The following is a 20,159-nucleotide window of genomic DNA, read 5'->3' as shown; positions in this document are numbered from 1 at the left end:
ACATAGATACACTCCCCCCCCCAACGTCTTAGAGAGAAATATGATCACACAAACTAAAGATAATCTCCCCCTGTTCCATCTTTATGTATGAGCACTGAGCTCACTACTACACAAGACTTCAGTGTGCACACACACACACACAAACATACACACGAACACACACATACATACATACACATACACATATACACACACACACACACACACACTCAAACATACACACGAACACACACACACACGAACACACACACAGACACACCAACATACACAAGAACACACACATACATACATACATACACACACACACACACACACACACACACACACAAACATACACAAGAACACATACATACACACACACACAAACATTCACTCACTCTCTTACTGGTTTAGTCATCATCCAAATTGCACTTGCTCGGATGAGTCAGAGCTGATGTGTAAGAGATGTTAAGCTTGGAGGCGTACGGGTTCTGAGGTGGCCATGGCTAATTGAGACAGTCTTGTAACTGCCTTGAAAGAAGAGTTAAGGGTATTCTCATGCTTTCATGCTCAGACACACTCATGCAGGTATAACCCCCCCCCCCCCCATTTCTCTCTCTGGTGACAGATAAATGGGATCGCTCTGGATAACAGATCACTAAGTGAGTGTGAGTCGCTTCTAAGGGACTGTCGTGATTCGCTGAGCCTCTCACTTCTCAAGGTGAATGCACACACACACATACACACACACACTTGCACATATACATGTGTTAGCTAGAGCACAGTTACTTTAAATGACATCTGTTAATGAAAGAACATACTTTAGCACTGCCCGTATGCAAGGTCTGACTAAACACGCACCTGAACACAAGCAGCAGATAGTCATCAAGAAGTGATGCTCCCAGTAGGAGCAGTTTCACAAATCAAGTGAAGTGCTGAAGTCTGCAGCTGTAGTTGTTTTTTAGGGTGCTACTGACTGATCATCTTTCCATGATTCCTGTCCTAGTTCTTCCCTCAGAGCCTGTCGGGTCAGAGTCTGTTCGAAGTGGCCCGTGAGCTGGACAAGAGCCCGAGCGGGAAGCTGCCCGGCGCCGAGGTCCTGGCGCGCAACTGCCGCAACCTGCGGCACAACAGCTCCACGCAGACGGACATCTACTCCCCCGAGAGCCCGGCGTCGGTCGAGCCCAGCCCGCCCCCCTACCAGGACGTGGTGTGCTACCAGCGCCACCTCGCTGCCAGCCCGCACCAGGCCAAGCGGCCGCTGACGTTCCACCCGGCCTCCGTTTCCGCGGCGACGGCAACGACAACTGCCGTCGAGTGCGTCAGCGTCGCGGTGGACATGCCCCCGGAAAAGAGCCACACGCCCCAGAGGAGCAGCGGAGACACGTGGCCCCGGGTGCTGGCGGGAGGGCCGCCGTTGTCGTCGTCGTCGTCGTCTTCTTCGCCGGACGCCGCGGCGCCGCTCTCCATATTCCGCGTGACGGCCAAGCGGCGGAAGCCCATCTTCGACGCCGACATCTTCAAGCGGCCCGACACGCCCACCAAGCTGGACTACGTCACGCTGTCCAAGGCCCGGCCCCAGAGCCCTCGGACTGACGCCCCGGCCACCCCCCCGACGCCTCCCACGCGGAGCGACTCCTTCAAGTACAAGCACAAGCAGCAGAGCAGTTCGGCGTCGGACTCCACTCTCACCACCGGCTCCCCGCCGTCCACCCCCTCCCAGTGCCCCCCACCATCCGCCCCAGGAGGTAGGACTGCTCGATCAAAATGACAATCATTTGGGTCAATATTACAATTACATTATTACTGGATACGATTAATGATTTTGGAAACACCAACCATTTTCTAAACTTTCATTTCTAAATCTGTTTCTCAGTATATATTTTTGATTCTTCTTGATGTTAACAAAGTAGTTTATTAATACAATTAATACAATAGTCACTACTATAAACCGAAAACCAAATATGGCAAAACAATTGCATCTCAATTATGTTGTTAAGTCCTAATTGAAAAGGGATTTTGATTTCGGGTCATTCCTCCGGACAACTAGGAGGAGAGCTCAGGACCCGAGAGGACGTAGCGGTCAGAACCGGCCCGGAGCAGGAGATGAAGAGGCCCAGACCCAGCTCTGCCCCCGCCCCACGCCGACAGCTCACCCCTCTCAAGATCCCCATACCTATGCAGGTAACACACACCAGCACACCTGTACAGGTGGCAGAGTAACGCACACCCAAACACTATTAAGTAGGTGCCAAACTCTGGTGATAAACTTAGACATATGATGTTACACAGCCCAAATGGCTCCAATTGGGTATTCGGCCGTGAGTCCGCCTTCAAATACAACACCAGCGTACCTGACACATCTCTAAACCATCACTCAAGCTGCTTCCTATTCATCATCACCCTCCCACACACCCCATTACACCCCCCCCCCCCTCACACATCCACACACACACACCATACCCCCCCCATACACACACACAATATACCTTTTTAATTACTACTTTTAATTTATTCTTTAAAGTTGAGCTGGCTCTTGTGCAAAATAATTGAATTACTTATTATTCCTTTTATGAGTACATGACAATAAACTTCTTGAACTTGAACTCTTATGTCTCAGCACTGTGAGAAAAAGTGTGTGTTATTGTATTTAAAGCAGCAATGTAGTGATGGTACACAGTACATCTAAGTCCACTCCATTTGCCAGCACCGATTATTGTTATGTAGATGTGATTTATACCTTTTATTATTGTTTCTGCATGCACACACTAAGTGAACCATTGAACCATTGTCAGATGACGTATGCTGCACTGCAATGTGTTGTGTGTTGTTGATCAAATAAATGTGTTTGGAGAGCTAGACGTTGTCCAGTGCAACTTCCTTGTCCATGACGTGCTGCTGATTGACTGTGATGAGTCATGCTCACATGTTGGGCCTGTGTTTTGTTCAGGCGTACGCCAAAGACGAGCGCTCTCCAGACTCCCTCGGGCCCGTCGACTTCTCCCCCACCCCACCTCACGCTCACATGGGCTTCCCCCCGCCGGGCTACCACGGGCCTCTGCCAGGACGTGAGTCTCTCACACACACACCCGCACGCACGCACGCAGTCTCTCTCACACACACACACACACACGCACGCACACACAGTCTCACACACACATACAGTCTCACACACACAGGAACGAACAAACACACACTCTCAACACATCTACACACACATGTACACACCAGTGGAGGCTCCTTCATTGAGGAAAGGGAGGAACACCCTCCCTAAAATTTCAAAGAAAAATAAAAAATATATAAAGTGAATTACTAATCTGATAAATTACTGTTAATATTACTATTTTTAACACTTTGAATGAACAAAATCGTTCCCCTAGGTCAAAATGCCAACAGCACCCCTATCGCTATTGAAAATTACTGCATGGAGGAGCTTCCTCCTCAAGCCCCTCATTGAAGTCCATTATAAACGCCTCGGACCCCAGCGGCTCGTGAATCACGTCGTTTTCAATGGCCAAGGGAGGAAGCTCCTCCGTACAGTAATTTTCAATTGCGATAGGGGGTGCTGTTTTTAGCGGCAACGGTTCAAGAACGTCATCTGCAGTCTACGAATCTTAGGTTGAACGGAAAGCTTGTTTGTTGTTTGCTCGTGAAATAAACTGTACAATGGAATCAGAGGACAATCTCAAATCTTTTATACATTCAAATACACTGCGAATACACTGATGTATGATGAATGTTTATCAAAGCAGGAAGACCAGCTCCAAAAATTCATATTCCAAAACAAGATGGTAAGGCTAGTGTAGGCTACTGAATGCTACATAGTCAGACAAATAGGCTACTCATGGCTAATTGGTAACGTTAGCACAGAAAACAATCAGCCATAGCCTACTGCTGGCCTGTCACATACGTAGACAGTTCACTTGGTGATACTGATTTTTGGATAGTTATGAGTTGTTATAATCATCCAAGTTATGCCTTGTTAAATAAGGTTCTTGTTGTTATGTTCTTGTTTTCACCGTTCTAAATGTATCTTTGGATGGTAACATTGTTAATGAATGTTTCAGACCATGATGCATTCCTTTAATGACGTCTTCAATAACATTTGCCTTTCGCCCCCCCCCCCCCCAGAGAATGTCAGAACAGCATTTATTGCACAACATTGCCAGTTAAAATGCTACATAGTACATACTGCTGCTATAAATGTGTCTGGGTAGGCGGCCTACATACTCTAATTGTTCACATATGCCACCAACACCATCACAACCTCACATTTGCCACTAACGCCAATCAAGCAGACATTCCTTCCTCCGTTATTTTTTTAACCACCAGCCGCCACTGGTACACACACACACACACACACACACACACACACACACACACACACACACACACACACACAGACACAGACAGACACTCTCAACATACGTACACACACAGACACTCAACACACGTACACACACAGACACTTCTCTCTTTCTCCATTCTCCTCTTGCTCCACATGTCCATCAGTATATCCCCTAAATGTCTGAAAACCATATTTAGTGTACCTTTAGTAAACTATGTACATTACTGTATATCTATTATCATTTAAAAGTATTATTATAATAATACTACCAATAATAATAATACTTGGAATATAATTGTAAAAGTATCATTTGGACTGAGTAATTCCCTTGTTTGTAATTTATGTCCTAAATTTGTTTCTGTATTGACAGAGCCCTCCCCTCGTGGCCTGTCTCCCTGTCCGGCTGTCACCACGGTGATGCACAACCCTGTGTACACAGCCTGGAGCCACTGGGTCAACAGCAACACCTGCCCTCCCGCACCACACTCACGCAACAGGTATGCTCGCGCTTACGGCAAGCTCCAGAAGAATCAACAAAAAAACTCAATAAAACTCGACGGGAATCTGGACTGCATTGATTTGTAATCTCTCTCTCTCTCTCTCTTTCTCTCTCTCTCTCTCTCTCTCTCTCATAACACCAAAACATTCTACAAAAACATGTAATTGTATAAAAAGTCACTGATAACAACAATGTAAGAAAACATACTGTAAATGAACACTTTTTCAAAAATGATTGGGCAAACAGGGTTTTAAATTGTCTCTCCTCTTCTATGATAACCTGATAAGATGTCTTTCTTTCTTTCTCTCTCTCTTTCTTTCTCTCTTTCTCTCTCTCTCTCTCTCTCTCTCTCTCTGTGTTGTATTGTGTGTCCAGTCCTCAGCACCAGGGCCGTCTGAGTCTGGACCTCAGCCACAAGCGCTCCAGTGAGCTGAGCGATGGCGCTCGCCGCACTCCACACAGCACCAACTCCCTGCCCTCCAGCGCCAGACACGGTGGGCTGAACACACACACACACACACACACACACACACACACACACACACACACATATCACACATCACATCTTAATACCACCCCACACCCTGGTCTACTAACACACCAGACTCATGAGGCTGTGGCATGGGCAGGTAGATACGTGTGGTGTGGTGTTGTTTTTTCTGTGGAAGGGAAATGGAGATCATGTCTCCCCTTGTTCTTTAATCAATGCACAGAGGTTAGTGACTTGTGCAGTGTCTACAATGCTGTTAACGAGCTCTAATTTATTGCTGGTTTGGTAAGTCCTCCATAAGCTGTACAGCAGGGGTCTCAAACTCAAATGAGCTGGGGGCCAATTCGGCCAACGTCATCTCATTGGAGGGCCGGCTATTTTTGAAAATGCAATGTTTTTTTTTTCAAATACCACACAAAACTGCAAACAGAAAGTGCAAGTGTTTTTATCTAGTTTTAGACACCTGTGCTAGCAACCTTAGCTTCTAAATAAAATAATGATAAAATAAATATTAATACAAATTATAAAACAAATGAAAAGCATAAAAACAGGTATGTGTGTGTTTCACACCAAATAAAAATATTTTCCTCTCATAACTTTTTTAAACCTGGCAAACTATAGGCGTCAGGGTTAAGAAAGCAACACCATTGGATTTTTATATCAAAATTTCAAAAGGCCATGGCTTGAAAGTGGTGAGAGATAAAGTCCTACTGTAAATGTACAAATCTTTGAGTAAAACAAAAGTTTATGAAGGGGATACATTTACCCATCTAATTTGCCACTGGATGGCATGCAAGCACCTCAAATTATGCACCTTTCAGTAAATACTGGATGAACATATTTGAGCAGGTTTACTTTCCTTTTTTCATATTACCCACATAACAAATTAACAGGAAAACACCTAAGATGTATACCAACCCCTAAGATGTATATGGTTTCTAAACCACAAGGCCTACAATAAAGTATTCTGGTCAAATCAGTTCCTATCGCGGGTAATCTGAGTACCCAGAAGTTTGCATCATATTGCGGGTGACTTTGTAGTTTAGAGCCCTATTTCTACTAGCCCTGCTGTCTGTACCACGTCCATTACGGACACTATCATCACGATTACCACTGCAACCTCCAAGCTATGTTGGGCAGAGGGTCGAAATAAGCATGGTATGCTTAGTGGACACCGTCGTACACGCAGACGCACCTCCATTCAATAGACGATCGACCATAATCTCCAAAAGGATCTTCTCCTTCAGATTTAGAATAGGTGAATAACATAGCCTACCTAAGACTTCATCACACGTAAACGTCAACATTTGGTGTAGGCCTATTTCTGCTTAAATCGCTTCCGCGTCATTACAAATGCACGTCTTTGTGTATTTCCTGAAAACTTTGCGCAGCGATTTTGGGTTTGAATGAAGCTCTGGATGTCTAGCACATAGTGGAGCAGAGTACACATGAGATTTGTCACCGTACTTGGAACTATCGTCTATTTTAATCAGTATCGTTGTTTGCCGCAATTAAAAAGTCTGAAGGGCCGGATTATGTTATTATTTTGACATACGTCGCGGGCCGGAATTGGGCCGGACGCGGGCCGGATTTGGCCCGCGGGCCGGGTGTTTGAGACCCCTGCTGTACAGTAAGAAGTACATAACCCAGTGGCATAGTGTACTCATCTCTCCTCTCTTCTCTCTCCGACTTTGGCAGGTGGGGTAAGCAGTCAGTATCGCGCTGAGCGAATCAAGATCCCCTCAACGCCCCGATACATGCGCTCCGCGCAAGGCTCCACACAGGGCTCCGACAGAGGTAAAGCTACAAAGCCCAAACCTACATCCTTCAGAACACCATAGCAACAATTGGCACGCATGTGGCTGGAGAATACAGCTGTTTGCCACAGTACCACAGTCATGTCATGTAGGAGAGGTGATTAGCTGTCACAAGGTGCCACAAGTCAAGTCGCATCACATGTGGCACCTTTAAAAGCAGCAGAAATTGCACCATAAGTGCTTCACAGTTAATGTTGATTAATTAAGAGTAGAAATTAACATGGGTAAGGTAAAAATATAAATAAAAAAACAAGCAAAACAACATTAAAAAAAGTCATGACCATCCCCTTTAGACTAACTTAATTGTGTTCTTTCTTTTGCTCTGCCCTTTTTGTCCCTCTAGGCTCCCTATCCCACTCGGACTGCAGCACCACCAGTCTCATCACCCCTCCTCTATCCCCCCTCAACCTAGAGACCACCTCCTTCGTCAGCAGCCAATCACAAGGCTCCATTTCCTCCCACGTCAGGCTGTCTGTCAGCCCTGCACCAATTGGAGACCGGAGAAATGACAGGTACAATCAGACATTAAAATCTCTACTCTTTGAAGAACTAATGCTCTTTACGAAGGCTACATAATTATACTGAGAGCATCAAAGTCTCCAGCTGTCGGCTTCATTTCACCTTAACATTTAGTGATCTGTGGGGTTGTTACGTAATTGGTGGAGTTGTCTAGAGGTTCTGTCATGAGTCGAAGAAGGGTGTCATGTACCACCGTGTCCCTGGTGGATTAACTGACATTTCAGCTAGTGACCCACATCAGGTTTGTTTTAACAAATGCCACCAAATGAAATGTCACTTCACTAACTTCCCACAGACAATTCTGTTTCTTCTGACAGCAGATCTGCCAAGAAAAAGGAAAATGGCGATGACTTTTTGTATCTGTTCATCCACCTCTTTCTGTTTTTTTTGTTGTTGTTTTGTTTTTTTAAACTGCCTTACACTTTAAACCCTTAGGGCCAGTTACCCATCCATGGATTAAGACCAGTTCTAGACTAAAGGAACATTTCAATGAACATTTTTAGTTCAAAAAACCTTTACGCCTAGAACTATGATTAACCCAAGTACAGGAAACTGGCCATAAAAACTCACCCCTCTCGTCATCTCTCATGACCAAACGCGCCGCGTCTCGCTCTTCCTCTTCCTCGCCGTCCTCTTCCTCTCTCAGCCTCTTTGACTTCACCGTCCTCCCGCTCCCTCTCCCCCTCTCTGTGTCCTTCTGCGACTCTTTCAGACGTCTGTTGTGTAACAAATCCTTTCCGAGGCTCCCTCGGCCCCTCCGGCCCAAGTTCGCCTCTCTGAGGAGCTTAAGGTTGGTTCTGATCCATCCGCACTCACACCCGGGAGATGGGGATGTCCCAAATCACAAGCATCAGGACCGAGAGGGAGCCTTGCTCGCCTGACTCAATCGAATTCAATTTAGTTTATCAAAGGGTGAAATTTATTAAACTTATTTTATTCGATATGCAGTATGAAAGGGTGACATTTATCAAGCTTATTTAATTTGATATTCACGACACTTGAGAAAGGATAGGAGTTCAAAATCACATATTTGATTAATATCACTGAAGCACTGGGAATTTCTGTGGAAATCTGCAATGCAGCCCATGCTTTAAATGTAATTGTACATGGTCTGCAATCTTCAAGTATACTTGCTGCAACTGAACTTTTTGATAACTTTGTAGATAGAAACCTCTGAGGAACTGATGGTATTTTGGGACATACCCTTCCACCAACTCTTTTTTCTCTTGTTTTGTCTCTTCAATGTGAATGTCTCCTCTCCATCACTGACATTGTTGCACTTCAACAGGCTTTCATGCACATTTCCTGCACTTAGTCCCCTTCCTCTAGAGAATTTTCCTCTCTTTAGCCAGATTTCCTTTCCTGGGTTGCTAGCTGAATGCTTGTTTGTGACTGGAGCTTGAGCGTTGTGTTTTCCTCTTGGGTTGGACCTAGAGCGGCTGCATGAGTCTGATGATTTGGGGCTGAGAGAGTCACTGCATGGGTCACATCTCCGGAGCTCCTCAGCTTTATTTGGTCCCTGTGTTCTGAACAAAACAAAACGGCCTATTTGAGGACACCAAGAATCAGTTTATCCTATTCTCAGCCTATCTCTAAATCCACCAGATCTACCCTTGCAAGAAAAAAGCAAGCTGTTCTTCTTTTAAATTCACTGTTGTTATGTAATGAAAAACAGCGTCACAATAATATCAATGCCTTTCCACCTGCTGCTCACCCCTACCTCAGATATTGATCTGACAATGGACCATGGACTAATGGAATAGGAGAAAAATGCATATGGAAATATTAATGAACATAAAATAAATATACAAAGCAAGGTGCTGTTTAAGGACACTAAACCGCCCCCTCCAGTACACTGGGCACTTGTAAAGTAAATGGTAGGCAAGGATACGTGTCGCTTTTGAAGTTCCATATTTCTTCATATATTTGGACCGTACTGCAATTCATTCCAGATTAGAGAAACTAGAATTTCATCATTTAGTCATTTATTTCAACACCACAAGGTTTTTTTAAAAAAAAATGTATCTCTCTTTATCTCTTTATCTATCTAGTAATGTGTAAATGCAGTTAAATTGTATCCCGTAAAAACTTTATTTCAAAAAATATTTCTAACAGCAGCTTTAATCTTCCTTTTGTTAATCTAATCAACAGGAGACCCTGGCCCATTTTAAGATAAGTCACGGCCATCACAGCCTAGTGTTGCTTTACCAAACCTCATCCATCTCATCCAAGCCTAATTTAGTGCAACCCTGCTTTGTCTTGGTACACAATACACTTGTACAGCTCGCCCTAGCCTGCAGTCTGTTCAAACCCAGCCTTGCTAAATCCTGTCCCCATGAACGCAAGCGAAAGCACACCACAAACAATATCAGATAGTGTAACTGCATGTGACCAGTAACGTATGAGGGAAAACTGTTGGACTGCAAAGAAGCAATATATAAGTTTCTGTGTTGGGTTTAATATAGCGAGAATCCTGACTCATAACGATGATGATTAATGTGTGTCCAGGCCGTATCTGGAGGAGCCGCGCGCCGTGACCATCCACAAAGGGGCCGAGCCACTGGGCATCTCCATCGTTGGCGGGGAGAACGGCGGCATCTTTGTCTCCAAGGTGACGGGAGGCAGCATCGCTCACCAGTACCAGCTGGAGTTTGGGGACCAGCTGTTGGAGGTATTGCTGTTAGAATATCAGTCTTCACTTTTAAAGATTGAAAGATGCTCTGACTCATAGCATGAAAATAGCTGCATCATTGGAGTAAAAAAAAAACTGTAAAAGGCTTTCTGATTCTTGTACACTTACTCTAAATTCACCTTTATCACTGTCATTGTTAACTTTTTGTCTTTTCGACATTTCCTCTCTCTCTCTCTCTCTCTCTCTCTCTATCTCTCTCTCTCTCTCTCTCTCCCCCCAGTTTAATGGCATAAACCTGCGGAATGCTACAGAGCAGCAGGCGCGGCTGATCATTGGTCAGCAGTGTGACACAGTCACCATCCTGGCCCAGTACAACCCTCACATGTACCAACTGGGCAACCACTCGCGCTCCAGGTACCCGCCTACTGCCCCTGACCCTATCCCAGTGCCCTCAGTGCTATCCCAATGGCCCAGGCATCTGCCATCCCAATGCCCCAATACTGCCAGGGCACTATCATCCCAATGCCCCAATACTGCCATCCCAATGCCCCAATACTACCAACTCATACACATTGCATTACCTATCTACCGAGTCACCTGGGCTTCAGGGAGTAAAAGTCCTACTGTGTATTGGTTCTGTCTGTGCACTTAACACAGGCGATTTCACTAATTAGCTGATCTACCTGACTGAAGAGTTGAGCTCATTAGAATCAGTGAATGGTTGGCGTAGTGAGTTCCCTGTTTTGGGGTGTTGACCGTGCCCATGTTCTCTCAGTTCTAGGATTGATCCAATCAGCAGCCATCCTCCGTCGCACGGCAGCGGAGCCACACCCCCCGATGACCACTCCACTATCGACACGCTGAGCGAGCAGGACGAGGGCACCATGACGCCGCCCTCCAAACAGACCACACCGACCACTAGCCCACGCGGTTCTGTCAGGTAAAAGCTTCCACAAGGGGTCAAGACATTAGGCCTCGTTTATACTGAGAGCCATCAACCCAGGATCTTTGGCCTAGGCTACAAGCGCCAGGCTTGGCCCTCAATATAAACAGAGAGTTCAAGGTCAAAGGGTCAAGAGTTTACCAAGGGTCGAGAACCCACCAGGTCGATGGTAGTCTTCAGCTCACTTGAGTGTTTTTGTGTGAAGAAACATCCTCTAAAGACCCTCCATGGATCATCAGTAGGTGATTACTTTACTTTTGTTGTGGACTGTCGAGGGTTAATGTAGCGTGTTCCATTTAGACTATTTATAAAGCAGCTCAACATGTAGTGACATTTCGAGATGGCGGTGCATGTGGCAAAGCGCTGAAAATCTGTGATTTTTTTTCTGTTCCGGCCCTCTAAGGGTTTAGAGAAAGGCCATCGAGGAACCTTTAAATCCACAGTGCTCTCTCACTCTTTTCTCTCTCACCCTTTCCCTCCATCCTACCATCTCTTACTTCTCTCTCAACTGCCTGTCTCCCTTCCATAACCGTGACCTTTCCATGATCTTTCCTTCTTTTTCATTCATTCATCCTTTCATTGATTGATTGATTGATTGATTCATTCATTCATTCATTCGTTTTTTCTTTCTTTCATCCTTTCTTTTATCATTTCTTTCTTTCTTCCTCCAGATTCCTTTAGTGTAATAATAATCTCTCTCTCTCTCTCTCTCTCTCTCTCTCTCTCCCTCTCTCTCCCTGTACATTAGGCGTGTGCTCCCGGAGCCACGGCGGGTGACAGTGCAGAGGGTGCAGGGTGAGCTGGGCGTGTCCATCTGCGGGGGCAACCTGCACGGCATCTACGTGGAGCGGCTGGAGGAGGACAGCCCCGCCAGGGCCGCCGACGGGCTCATGCCCGGAGACCTCATCCTGGAGGTAAGTAGTGCAGAGAGAGTGTGTGTGTGTGTGTGTAGATGTGCGTGTGTTTGCACATTTGCGCTTATGCTTCAACCACACACGCATATGGTTCTGTATCTTTGGCAACATTGTCTTTTTCTGAATGGTCATAGCATTGAAGCACACTGAATGGAACTGGATTGAGACAGAGAGGGGGGAGAGAGAGATGGATTGGGGGGGGGGTGTTGGGTAGGAAGAGAGGGATGAGGGCTAGAGAGAGGGGGAGAGTGGGGGATGAAAGAGAGAGAGAGAGAGATGTAGGGTAGAGAGAGAGAGAGAGACGAACAAGGCAGGGGGGGGGGTCAGGGTGAACAAGGGATGAGAGAGAGAGAGAGAGAGAGAGAGATGTGGAGGACAGGGAGTGATAAAAAAAAAGATGAGAGAAGGATGAGTACATGGGGTGAAAAATGAGGGAGGGAGGGAGGGGGGGATTTAAAAGAGATAACAAGTGAAATGAAAGAGACAAAAATGAGTTGGGAGGGTAGGAGGAGCAGAGATGGATGAGATTGCAGACAGAGGAGTGAGAGGAATGGGGGGAGGGGGGCGGGGGGAGGTACATGATGGGCTAGAGATACAGAACGAGAAGAGGATGTTCACAGGGATGCAACAGGAGCAGGCGCTGGAGTTGAAGAGAGGACACCCAAAGATGAAAAGCTTTTAATCTCACTATCGGGCTCAAAAACCTGCAGCTGTCCGGAGCCCCGTCCATCCCCTCCGCACTGAGATGGAGAACTGTGGCACTTAATCCCCCCCATCAACCCCCCCCCCCCCCCCCCCCCCCACATCTGACCCAATCCCTGCCTGTAATATTCTAACCCTCCCCAGGTGACCTGCCCTGCTACCGTCCTGCAAAGGCTAAACTTCAACAGAAGTTGCGTGCAGTTCGGCCTCGCATTTGAGAATGACTCCCAAAGATGTCGTCTTTTTTTTTTTTTTTTTAAAGCACTTCTCCTGCATCCAATTGGGTGTCATTTGGCTCCACTCTTTACTCCCAGGGCACTTCCTGTGCAGTTCAGAAGCGTGTTTTAAGTTTGAAGTTTGGAGTGCCTTTAAAAAGCACCGCTCTTTGGGGAATTGTTTGGCCCCATTTTTGTAAGGAGACACATTTTGTAACTTTTAATACAAGTATGTACCAGCATGCATAGTTAAGCAAGTCCTTCTACTTTCTTTACAGTTTATTCTTCACCAGCTGTTATATCATTCTCTGCTGTTTTCTCTATGGTCGTTACATTGTCTAGTACAGTTGTATCGATAGTGTCTGGTCTGCTCACCTTTGCCTGAGGAAGACCCAGCCTGGTCGAAACGTTGCAGCACTTAATAAATGTATGGAAGTTTTAGCAGAGTGCGGGCATTTCATTCCCTTTGTGGTCTGCTCACCTTCCCATGGGCAGTTGCATTGATTGACCATTGTTTGATTGACCAGTGTTTGTGTGTGTGTGTGTGGACGAGAGTGTGCAGAGAGGTGATGTGTCCCGTCCTGACCGGTCCTGTCGTCCCTCTTACAGTACAGCTCAGTGAGCCTGCAGGGCCGCACGGCGGAGGAGGCGTACCTGGAGATGCTGAAGCCCCTGGACACGGTCACCCTGCGGGTGCAGCATCGCCTGGAGGAGTTCAACATGCTGAGGGACAGCCCTGGAGATGGCTTCTACATTAGGTACACACACACACACACACACACACACACCAATCCAGTCACGCCAGCAATGCCAGCATACCATCAGTAATAGAATTAAGTCCAGTTTTGTCAAGACAATCCTTGTTCATTAATCACAATAGTTTGACCTAGCCCTGTCTGCAGCTAGTTGTTGTGTTTTACCACAATGGTGCTTAACCTATAGTCCAAAAATGCTACTTCACAGTCGGGAAATCTGTGAAAAAGAGCCCCACTGACAAAACGATTTTGAGGCAGAAAACTATTAACCTCTACTGAAATCATTAGTGTATAAATTAGCACTGACATATTGTCTCCTTCTCATTCATTTATCAAATATGAGAGAGCCTTAATGATGGGTGTCTGAATGATTACCCCTGGAAGTACGTTGAAGTGCTTTACCAAATGTTTGCCTGTGTCTTCTGAGCAGAGCACTTTATGACCGCATGGCTGAGGTGGATGAGGACCTGAGCTTCAAGAAGGACGACATCCTCTACGTGGACGACACGCTACCAAAGGGCAACTTTGGCTACTGGATGGCCTGGCAACTCGACGAGAACGCACAGAGACTAGGCAGAGGCCAGATCCCCAGCAAATACATGTAAGGACCACAGCCGCAGAGCAACAAACCATCTCTCTGCGTGCAGCACTCAGATATTGTTCAGAACTGTGTATTTAAGTTAGTTAGTTGACTGAAAGTTGGCTGGCTGATATTTAGGCACCTTTGTCCAATGTGGCACAGACTCCCAATGGTGGGAATCAAACCCCATTTGGACCGATTGTCCGTCTGTGACGTTCCCTCTGCTTCACCACGCCCGTATTCAGTTCATTTGTAATATGTCTAGTAGTCTGATTTGACACTGTGTGATATTAATGTGTCAAATCAGAATATTAATGTGAAATGTGAAACCTCCTTTTCAACACTTTTCCATTTTGGATAAGAATGGTGGAAAAATAATTTGGAACATGTCAAGGTCCAAAAGCTGCTTCTGTATTTAGAACGTTTGTTCTCCTGAGGGTGGAAGACATTAATAAGACATTCCCAGAATCAGATGGTAACACTCACCCACTATTTCCCCCTGGAAAACCACAGGTTGGAGCAGGAGCTCCAGCGTCGGCTGAGCGTTCCGGACGGGAAGGAGGAGGCCTGCTCCAGCCGGAGCCTGTCGGCAGCTGCGCGGCGTTCCTTCTTCCGCAGGAAGAACCGACACAAGCGCAGCACGTCCCGCGAGGGCAAGGACACGCCTGCCCCCGACGCCATCAGCACCGACTCCATCCCCTACATGGAGGGTGAGACGCCCTCACAACCCCCACATCTCCAAACTTCTCCAAAGTGCTCAGGCTCTGTGCCTGAATTCAGAGTGTGTTTGTGTGTCTGTCTGTCTGTTTGTGTTAATGGGTCAGTCGGTGTGTGTGTGTTCTCTGAATTCAGTGTGTGTGTATATATATATATATATATATATATATATATATATATATGTGTGTGTGTGTATATATATATATATATATATATATATATATATATATGTGTGTGTGTGTGTGTATCTGTTTGTGTCAATAGGTCGGTGGTGTGTGTGTGTGTGTTGTTCATGTGTGTTTGTCTTTGCCTCTCTGTGCAGACTGTGTGAACGTGGCCTACCAGCGCGTCCAGAAGGTGGAGTGCATCTCCCCCAGGCCAGTGCTCCTCCTGGGGCCACTGGTGGAGCCCACCAAAGACATGCTGGTCAAACAGGCCGACTGCAAGTTCTGCAGATGCCCGCTGGGTGAGTTGGACACATTTTTGGGCTTTTTATACCTTTAATTTGATAGGACAGTGGAGATGGACAGGAAGCGAGTGGGAGAGAGAGTCGGGGTGGGATCCAGAAAAGGACCACGGGGCGGGAATTGAACCCGGGTCGCCGGCGTACTGTGCAGGTGCCCCAGCCAGTTGCGCCACGGCTGGGGCCAGACACATTTGTTTTTATTATTTTCTATTGAATTCATCCATATTAGTATTATTTACACTATTATTTGATTGGACAGGATGGCCACACACTGATCTCTTTTTAAGTTATTTATTCGAGACTGATATGTCGGCAAACAGCCTTTATCAAGGTTCACAGAATAAGCAACATGCACATTTTATTTTAATATCATCAGACCCTCAGCTCAGCTCAGCATAAACCTTTGACTTTGCCATTCAGAGCTGCGTGCGTGTGTATCACTTAGTATTTGTCAGATAGGATTATTTATTTTTATTTTTTGCCTGTTTTCCATTCAACTGTTGCCAAGATTGAAGAAGCTCCACATCCAGATTGTGTTATCATGCTGTCCTGGTTTGTATAATTCCAATCTGGCTGTTTTTGTGCAGAGGTAATGAAGGCATCCCAGCAGGCCATAGAGAGAGGAGTGAAGGACTGCCTATTTATTGACTACAAACGCAGGAGTGGCCATTTTGATGTGACCACTGTGGCCTCCATCAAGGAGGTGACCGAGAAGCAGGTAATGTTTGATTTCTTTATGTGTTTGTTTGTTTGTTTGTTTGTTTGTAATGAAATCGGGGGGGGGAGGGGGGGTAGTGTGGGGACGGTTGTCCTGTATTTTTTCTAATACACAATTTTATTTCTAGAGCGGAGCGATAGCTCTGTTTCTAGAATCTTTGGTCATGTCAATAGTTTTTCTACTTATTAGCACTTGTAGACACTACTAATAGTTGGTGCTCTACACGGGAACCAAACTCACGTGTGCCCTCCTCACCCCCAGGACTGCCACTGTCTGCTGGACATCGCCCCCCACGCCATCGAGCGCCTCCACAGCGTTCACATCTACCCCATTGTCATCTTCATCCGCTACAAGAACGCCAAGCAGATCAAGTAAGTCTGCATCTCTAGCAAAGACATCTGACGCTATCTATGCAGTATGTTTGAATTAGCATTTGCTTCAAAGACCCCCCCCCCCCCTTTCTACCACTTTGATGCGCTGCTCTTCCAGTGACAATCTAGACTGTTTCTACTGCCTGTAGAAACGATTCCACTCTTTATGCAGTGTTATTGTGTGTGTGTGTGTGTGTGTGTGTGTGTGTGTGTGTGTGTGTGTGTGTGTGTGGTATTTGATGTTGCATGCATCTCATCATCTTTGAAAGTTGGCATCTCTGGTGGGACCTAACTGGAGTGTCCCTGTTTATGTAGTCTATTGACATCACTGTCAATAATGAAACAAGGCAAAAAAAGACCTGGTTAAGAAAGCTACCATATTACCAGAATTTCATATGATGTGAGTGTTTTTGGTTGTCTGTCAGGGAGCAAAAGGACCCTGTTTATCTGCGGGATAAAGTCTCTCAAAAACATTCCAAGGAACAGTTTGAAGTTGCACAGAAGACAGAACAGGAGTACAGCAAATACTTCACAGGTCTGTCTCATACTCAATGGAAACCCAATGAGCTATATTTAGATCTGTATTACATGTATGTAGTATTATTTATCTTGCAAATTGCTTTTATATTTAGCCCTAGTGGCAAACACATGTGGCAGATGGTTTATCTCTCCACTATGTTCATGGCCAGTGAAGCTAAAGTCACTGCCATGCTGTATTGGCTAGAATGAAACTGGGCTAAACTCATCCTTTTGTCGTTTTTTTTTGTTTTGTTTTTTTTGTTTGTTTGTATTTTTCTCTCCTCTCAGGGGTGGTCCAGGCAGGGAGTCTGGCCTACATTTGCACTCAGATCGAGACCATCGTGGATCAAGAGCAAAGCAAAGTCCTCTGGATTCCCGATTGATCACCATTTTAAATCACACATCGCCGCCAACAACTACAATAAAAACAGATAAAACACTAGAACAACAACTACTACTACTACAACAACAACAACAACAACAACAGCGACTACAAAAACACATCGCTGAACACTAAAAAACTACAAGAACACTAAACACCTTGACCATGTGAAGGGGTACAACAGACTAAACGTATGTGTGTGTTGTTAATGACATGTTCACATTTCTATTGCATTTGCATCACTGCGGCTCCTGGCCACTTTGACACTACCGAAGCTTTTTTTTTTCCTTCAGTCACAATAGTAACACTTCATTTCAGGCAAAAACAAACAAACACTCGTTTACAATCAACAACAGTTGTGTTTATGTACTTTTGTCTTGCGTACTTGAATGTGTTTTCTCTCTCTTTTTTAATTTTTGAAACCTCACCCATCCTTTAATCCCAAGCCTCTCCCCAATTCTGTGTTCTTTGTACTAGTCAGAGCAGACCTGTTTGAGGGTTCACCTTTGATAACGTATTAGCTACTATTAGCCTGGGGTACTCCTAAGGAAAGATTATGTTTGTCGCTAGCATGCAACAGCCTAATGACACACAATATTTGTCTCTTCTTGATTTAATCATGTAAAATCTCACTGCTAGGTCGCAGACTTGGTCTAATGTAGCAAGTGATGATGCTCGCTCTGTGGGAAATCACCCAATGTCTTTTATTTTCTCCTGTGTGTTCCTCGTCTCTTATTCTCGTCGATTTTAATGTATCTATTTAAAGGACAAGAAGTACTGGTGCAATTTGTTTTGACGGTATGGTCATTTAATATTTCCCTCCTTGTTAATTTCCGATTAACTTTTTTTATATTATTATTATTATTATTGATATTACTGTTGATGTTATTTAATATGGTTGTGTAGCTCTGAAGTGAGATGCAGATATGTTACTAAAGGATGAATCCAGTGCTCAGTCTTAACAGAATCCTGTCCCTCAGTATAACATTGTGCCAAATCTCCAAGTCTCCCTTCTTATTTTGGCTCTGTTTTGCACTTGAATCTTTCCCTTCTAGCATTTACACTCTGAAATATATTTTTGTTATCATATTGCTGTTTTATTTTAGGTACGTTGACTAGTTATCCTGTACAAGCAAATGCAAGTGGTGTGTGTGTGTGTCTGTGTGTGTGTGTGTGTGTGCGCATGTGTGTGTGTGTGTGCGCGCGTGTGTCTGTGCACATATGTAAGTGTGCGTGTGTGTATCGTCAGTGTGTTCCCCATATCATGTCCCTAACATTTCACTAATGTCCTGTACACAAAGCAGGAATTGTTCTCCTACTTTAAATCATGAAGTGAAAAAGGGATGTTCTCTTGCACATTTTTTTTTATTAAGAAAATGCTATCCTGTGGTTGGACCATCTATTCACAACAAACCATTTGGAATCATTACTTCAGTGATGTCAAAATAACTTTGCTGGGTTTTCCAGTAAGTGATTACTGTAAGAGAGACATTTCTCGCAATTGAAGACACCAAATGTGTAAGCATTATGCTCAAAATTGGGATTCTTCTCAATGAATAGACATGACCTCTATCTAATGTTAAATTAATAAATACAACTTAAATTGTGCTCTCTGTGTGTCTTGTCCATATCTACTTTTTGGATCCTAATTTCAGGGCCACCTGTATAGAGTGATTTTTGGTTGGCTCATTTTATACTGTATATCCATAGTGTGTGTTAATGTTAAGTGGTTACTTCGGTCTAGCCATACCAAAGAGTCTATGCAGCGAGATACTTAATAATAGTTTTATAATGTGGTCTGTGATGAGTTTGTTTAGCTCCTCAAAAAGAAAGTCTAGCTTTTTATAAAACAATGTCATAATGAAGTAGTTTTAGCTTGAATTCTGTTTTAGATGCATTTACAGCTGAACATAACATCGATCACAAACCTAACGTAACCTTAAGAAATTCTTCATGCCTGAAAATGCAGGCATCAAGGAGACGCCAAGTAGCCTAGGCTAGGTTAAATCTTCATTTGGGCACTAGATGGGGTAGTTTCACTGAAACTTTGCCAACTTCATCTTATACAGAAGGCAATCAACGAAAGTGATCATATTCCATTTCACATTTGGTCAGAATTGGCTTGGCTTAGATTAGATAAGCAGGTTTCCCCCCTTTAAATAACTAGGCCTACATATATTGGGATCATATGGTAGCCTAGTCTTCACACTAAACATGTTTTAAAACATACAAAATAGTGAGGAGATGGAGGGAAAATAATACTGCATAGCTCATCTACACTGTGGCCAAGAGGCCTACCATATACTGTAGACTAGACAAAACAACGCATCACTTAGCTATTTTAGCCTGCTCAAACATGGAATGCAGTAGGCCATTCGCCAATGCCGAATGACTTGGCATTTCAGCTGATGTATTCCATTGGCTAGTTTGTTTATTTCAGAAAAATGTCTCTTTTACGATATGAATTACAAAAGTTATGCCCTGCAGTGAAGGGCACCGGTACCCATACAGCAAATCTGAAGATGTTGTAAATGACCGAGCGACATACGGGACAAATCTTATCAATCATAATGAGAAGGTCAAGAAGATGCCA

General features: G+C 44.8%; 1 protein-coding gene across 2 annotated transcripts in view; it reads left to right on the top strand.

The window, feature by feature from the left end:
• The window catches only part of LOC143137786 (disks large homolog 5-like), a 67,759-nt gene extending 48,586 nt beyond the window's left edge, over positions 1 to 19,173 (top strand). For both annotated transcript variants that reach the window (XM_076298105.1, XM_076298104.1), the window contains exons 15-34: positions 608 to 700; positions 986 to 1,727; positions 2,030 to 2,163; positions 2,930 to 3,047; positions 4,698 to 4,824; positions 5,202 to 5,320; positions 7,015 to 7,113; positions 7,477 to 7,645; positions 10,161 to 10,323; positions 10,565 to 10,698; positions 11,060 to 11,224; positions 11,976 to 12,141; positions 13,668 to 13,816; positions 14,244 to 14,414; positions 14,907 to 15,103; positions 15,433 to 15,576; positions 16,164 to 16,294; positions 16,556 to 16,665; positions 17,091 to 17,200; positions 17,473 to 19,173. In XM_076298105.1, the coding sequence (XP_076154220.1) occupies positions 608 to 700; positions 986 to 1,727; positions 2,030 to 2,163; positions 2,930 to 3,047; positions 4,698 to 4,824; positions 5,202 to 5,320; positions 7,015 to 7,113; positions 7,477 to 7,645; positions 10,161 to 10,323; positions 10,565 to 10,698; positions 11,060 to 11,224; positions 11,976 to 12,141; positions 13,668 to 13,816; positions 14,244 to 14,414; positions 14,907 to 15,103; positions 15,433 to 15,576; positions 16,164 to 16,294; positions 16,556 to 16,665; positions 17,091 to 17,200; positions 17,473 to 17,567 (3,336 nt within the window). In that variant the 3' untranslated portion in view covers positions 17,568 to 19,173. The remainder of the gene's footprint in view (positions 1 to 607; positions 701 to 985; positions 1,728 to 2,029; positions 2,164 to 2,929; positions 3,048 to 4,697; positions 4,825 to 5,201; positions 5,321 to 7,014; positions 7,114 to 7,476; positions 7,646 to 10,160; positions 10,324 to 10,564; positions 10,699 to 11,059; positions 11,225 to 11,975; positions 12,142 to 13,667; positions 13,817 to 14,243; positions 14,415 to 14,906; positions 15,104 to 15,432; positions 15,577 to 16,163; positions 16,295 to 16,555; positions 16,666 to 17,090; positions 17,201 to 17,472) is intronic.
• The last annotated feature ends 986 nt before the right edge of the window (positions 19,174 to 20,159 follow it).

Source organism: Alosa pseudoharengus, unplaced genomic scaffold (assembly GCF_046254945.1).
Source record: "Alosa pseudoharengus isolate Yale_2024_CS ecotype anadromous, Long Island Sound unplaced genomic scaffold, YU_APseudo_1.1 YU_APseudo_1.1_scf_21, whole genome shotgun sequence".
Classification (NCBI taxonomy): domain Eukaryota; kingdom Metazoa; phylum Chordata; class Actinopteri; order Clupeiformes; family Clupeidae; genus Alosa; species Alosa pseudoharengus.
This window is presented reverse-complemented; position numbering and strand designations above follow the sequence as displayed.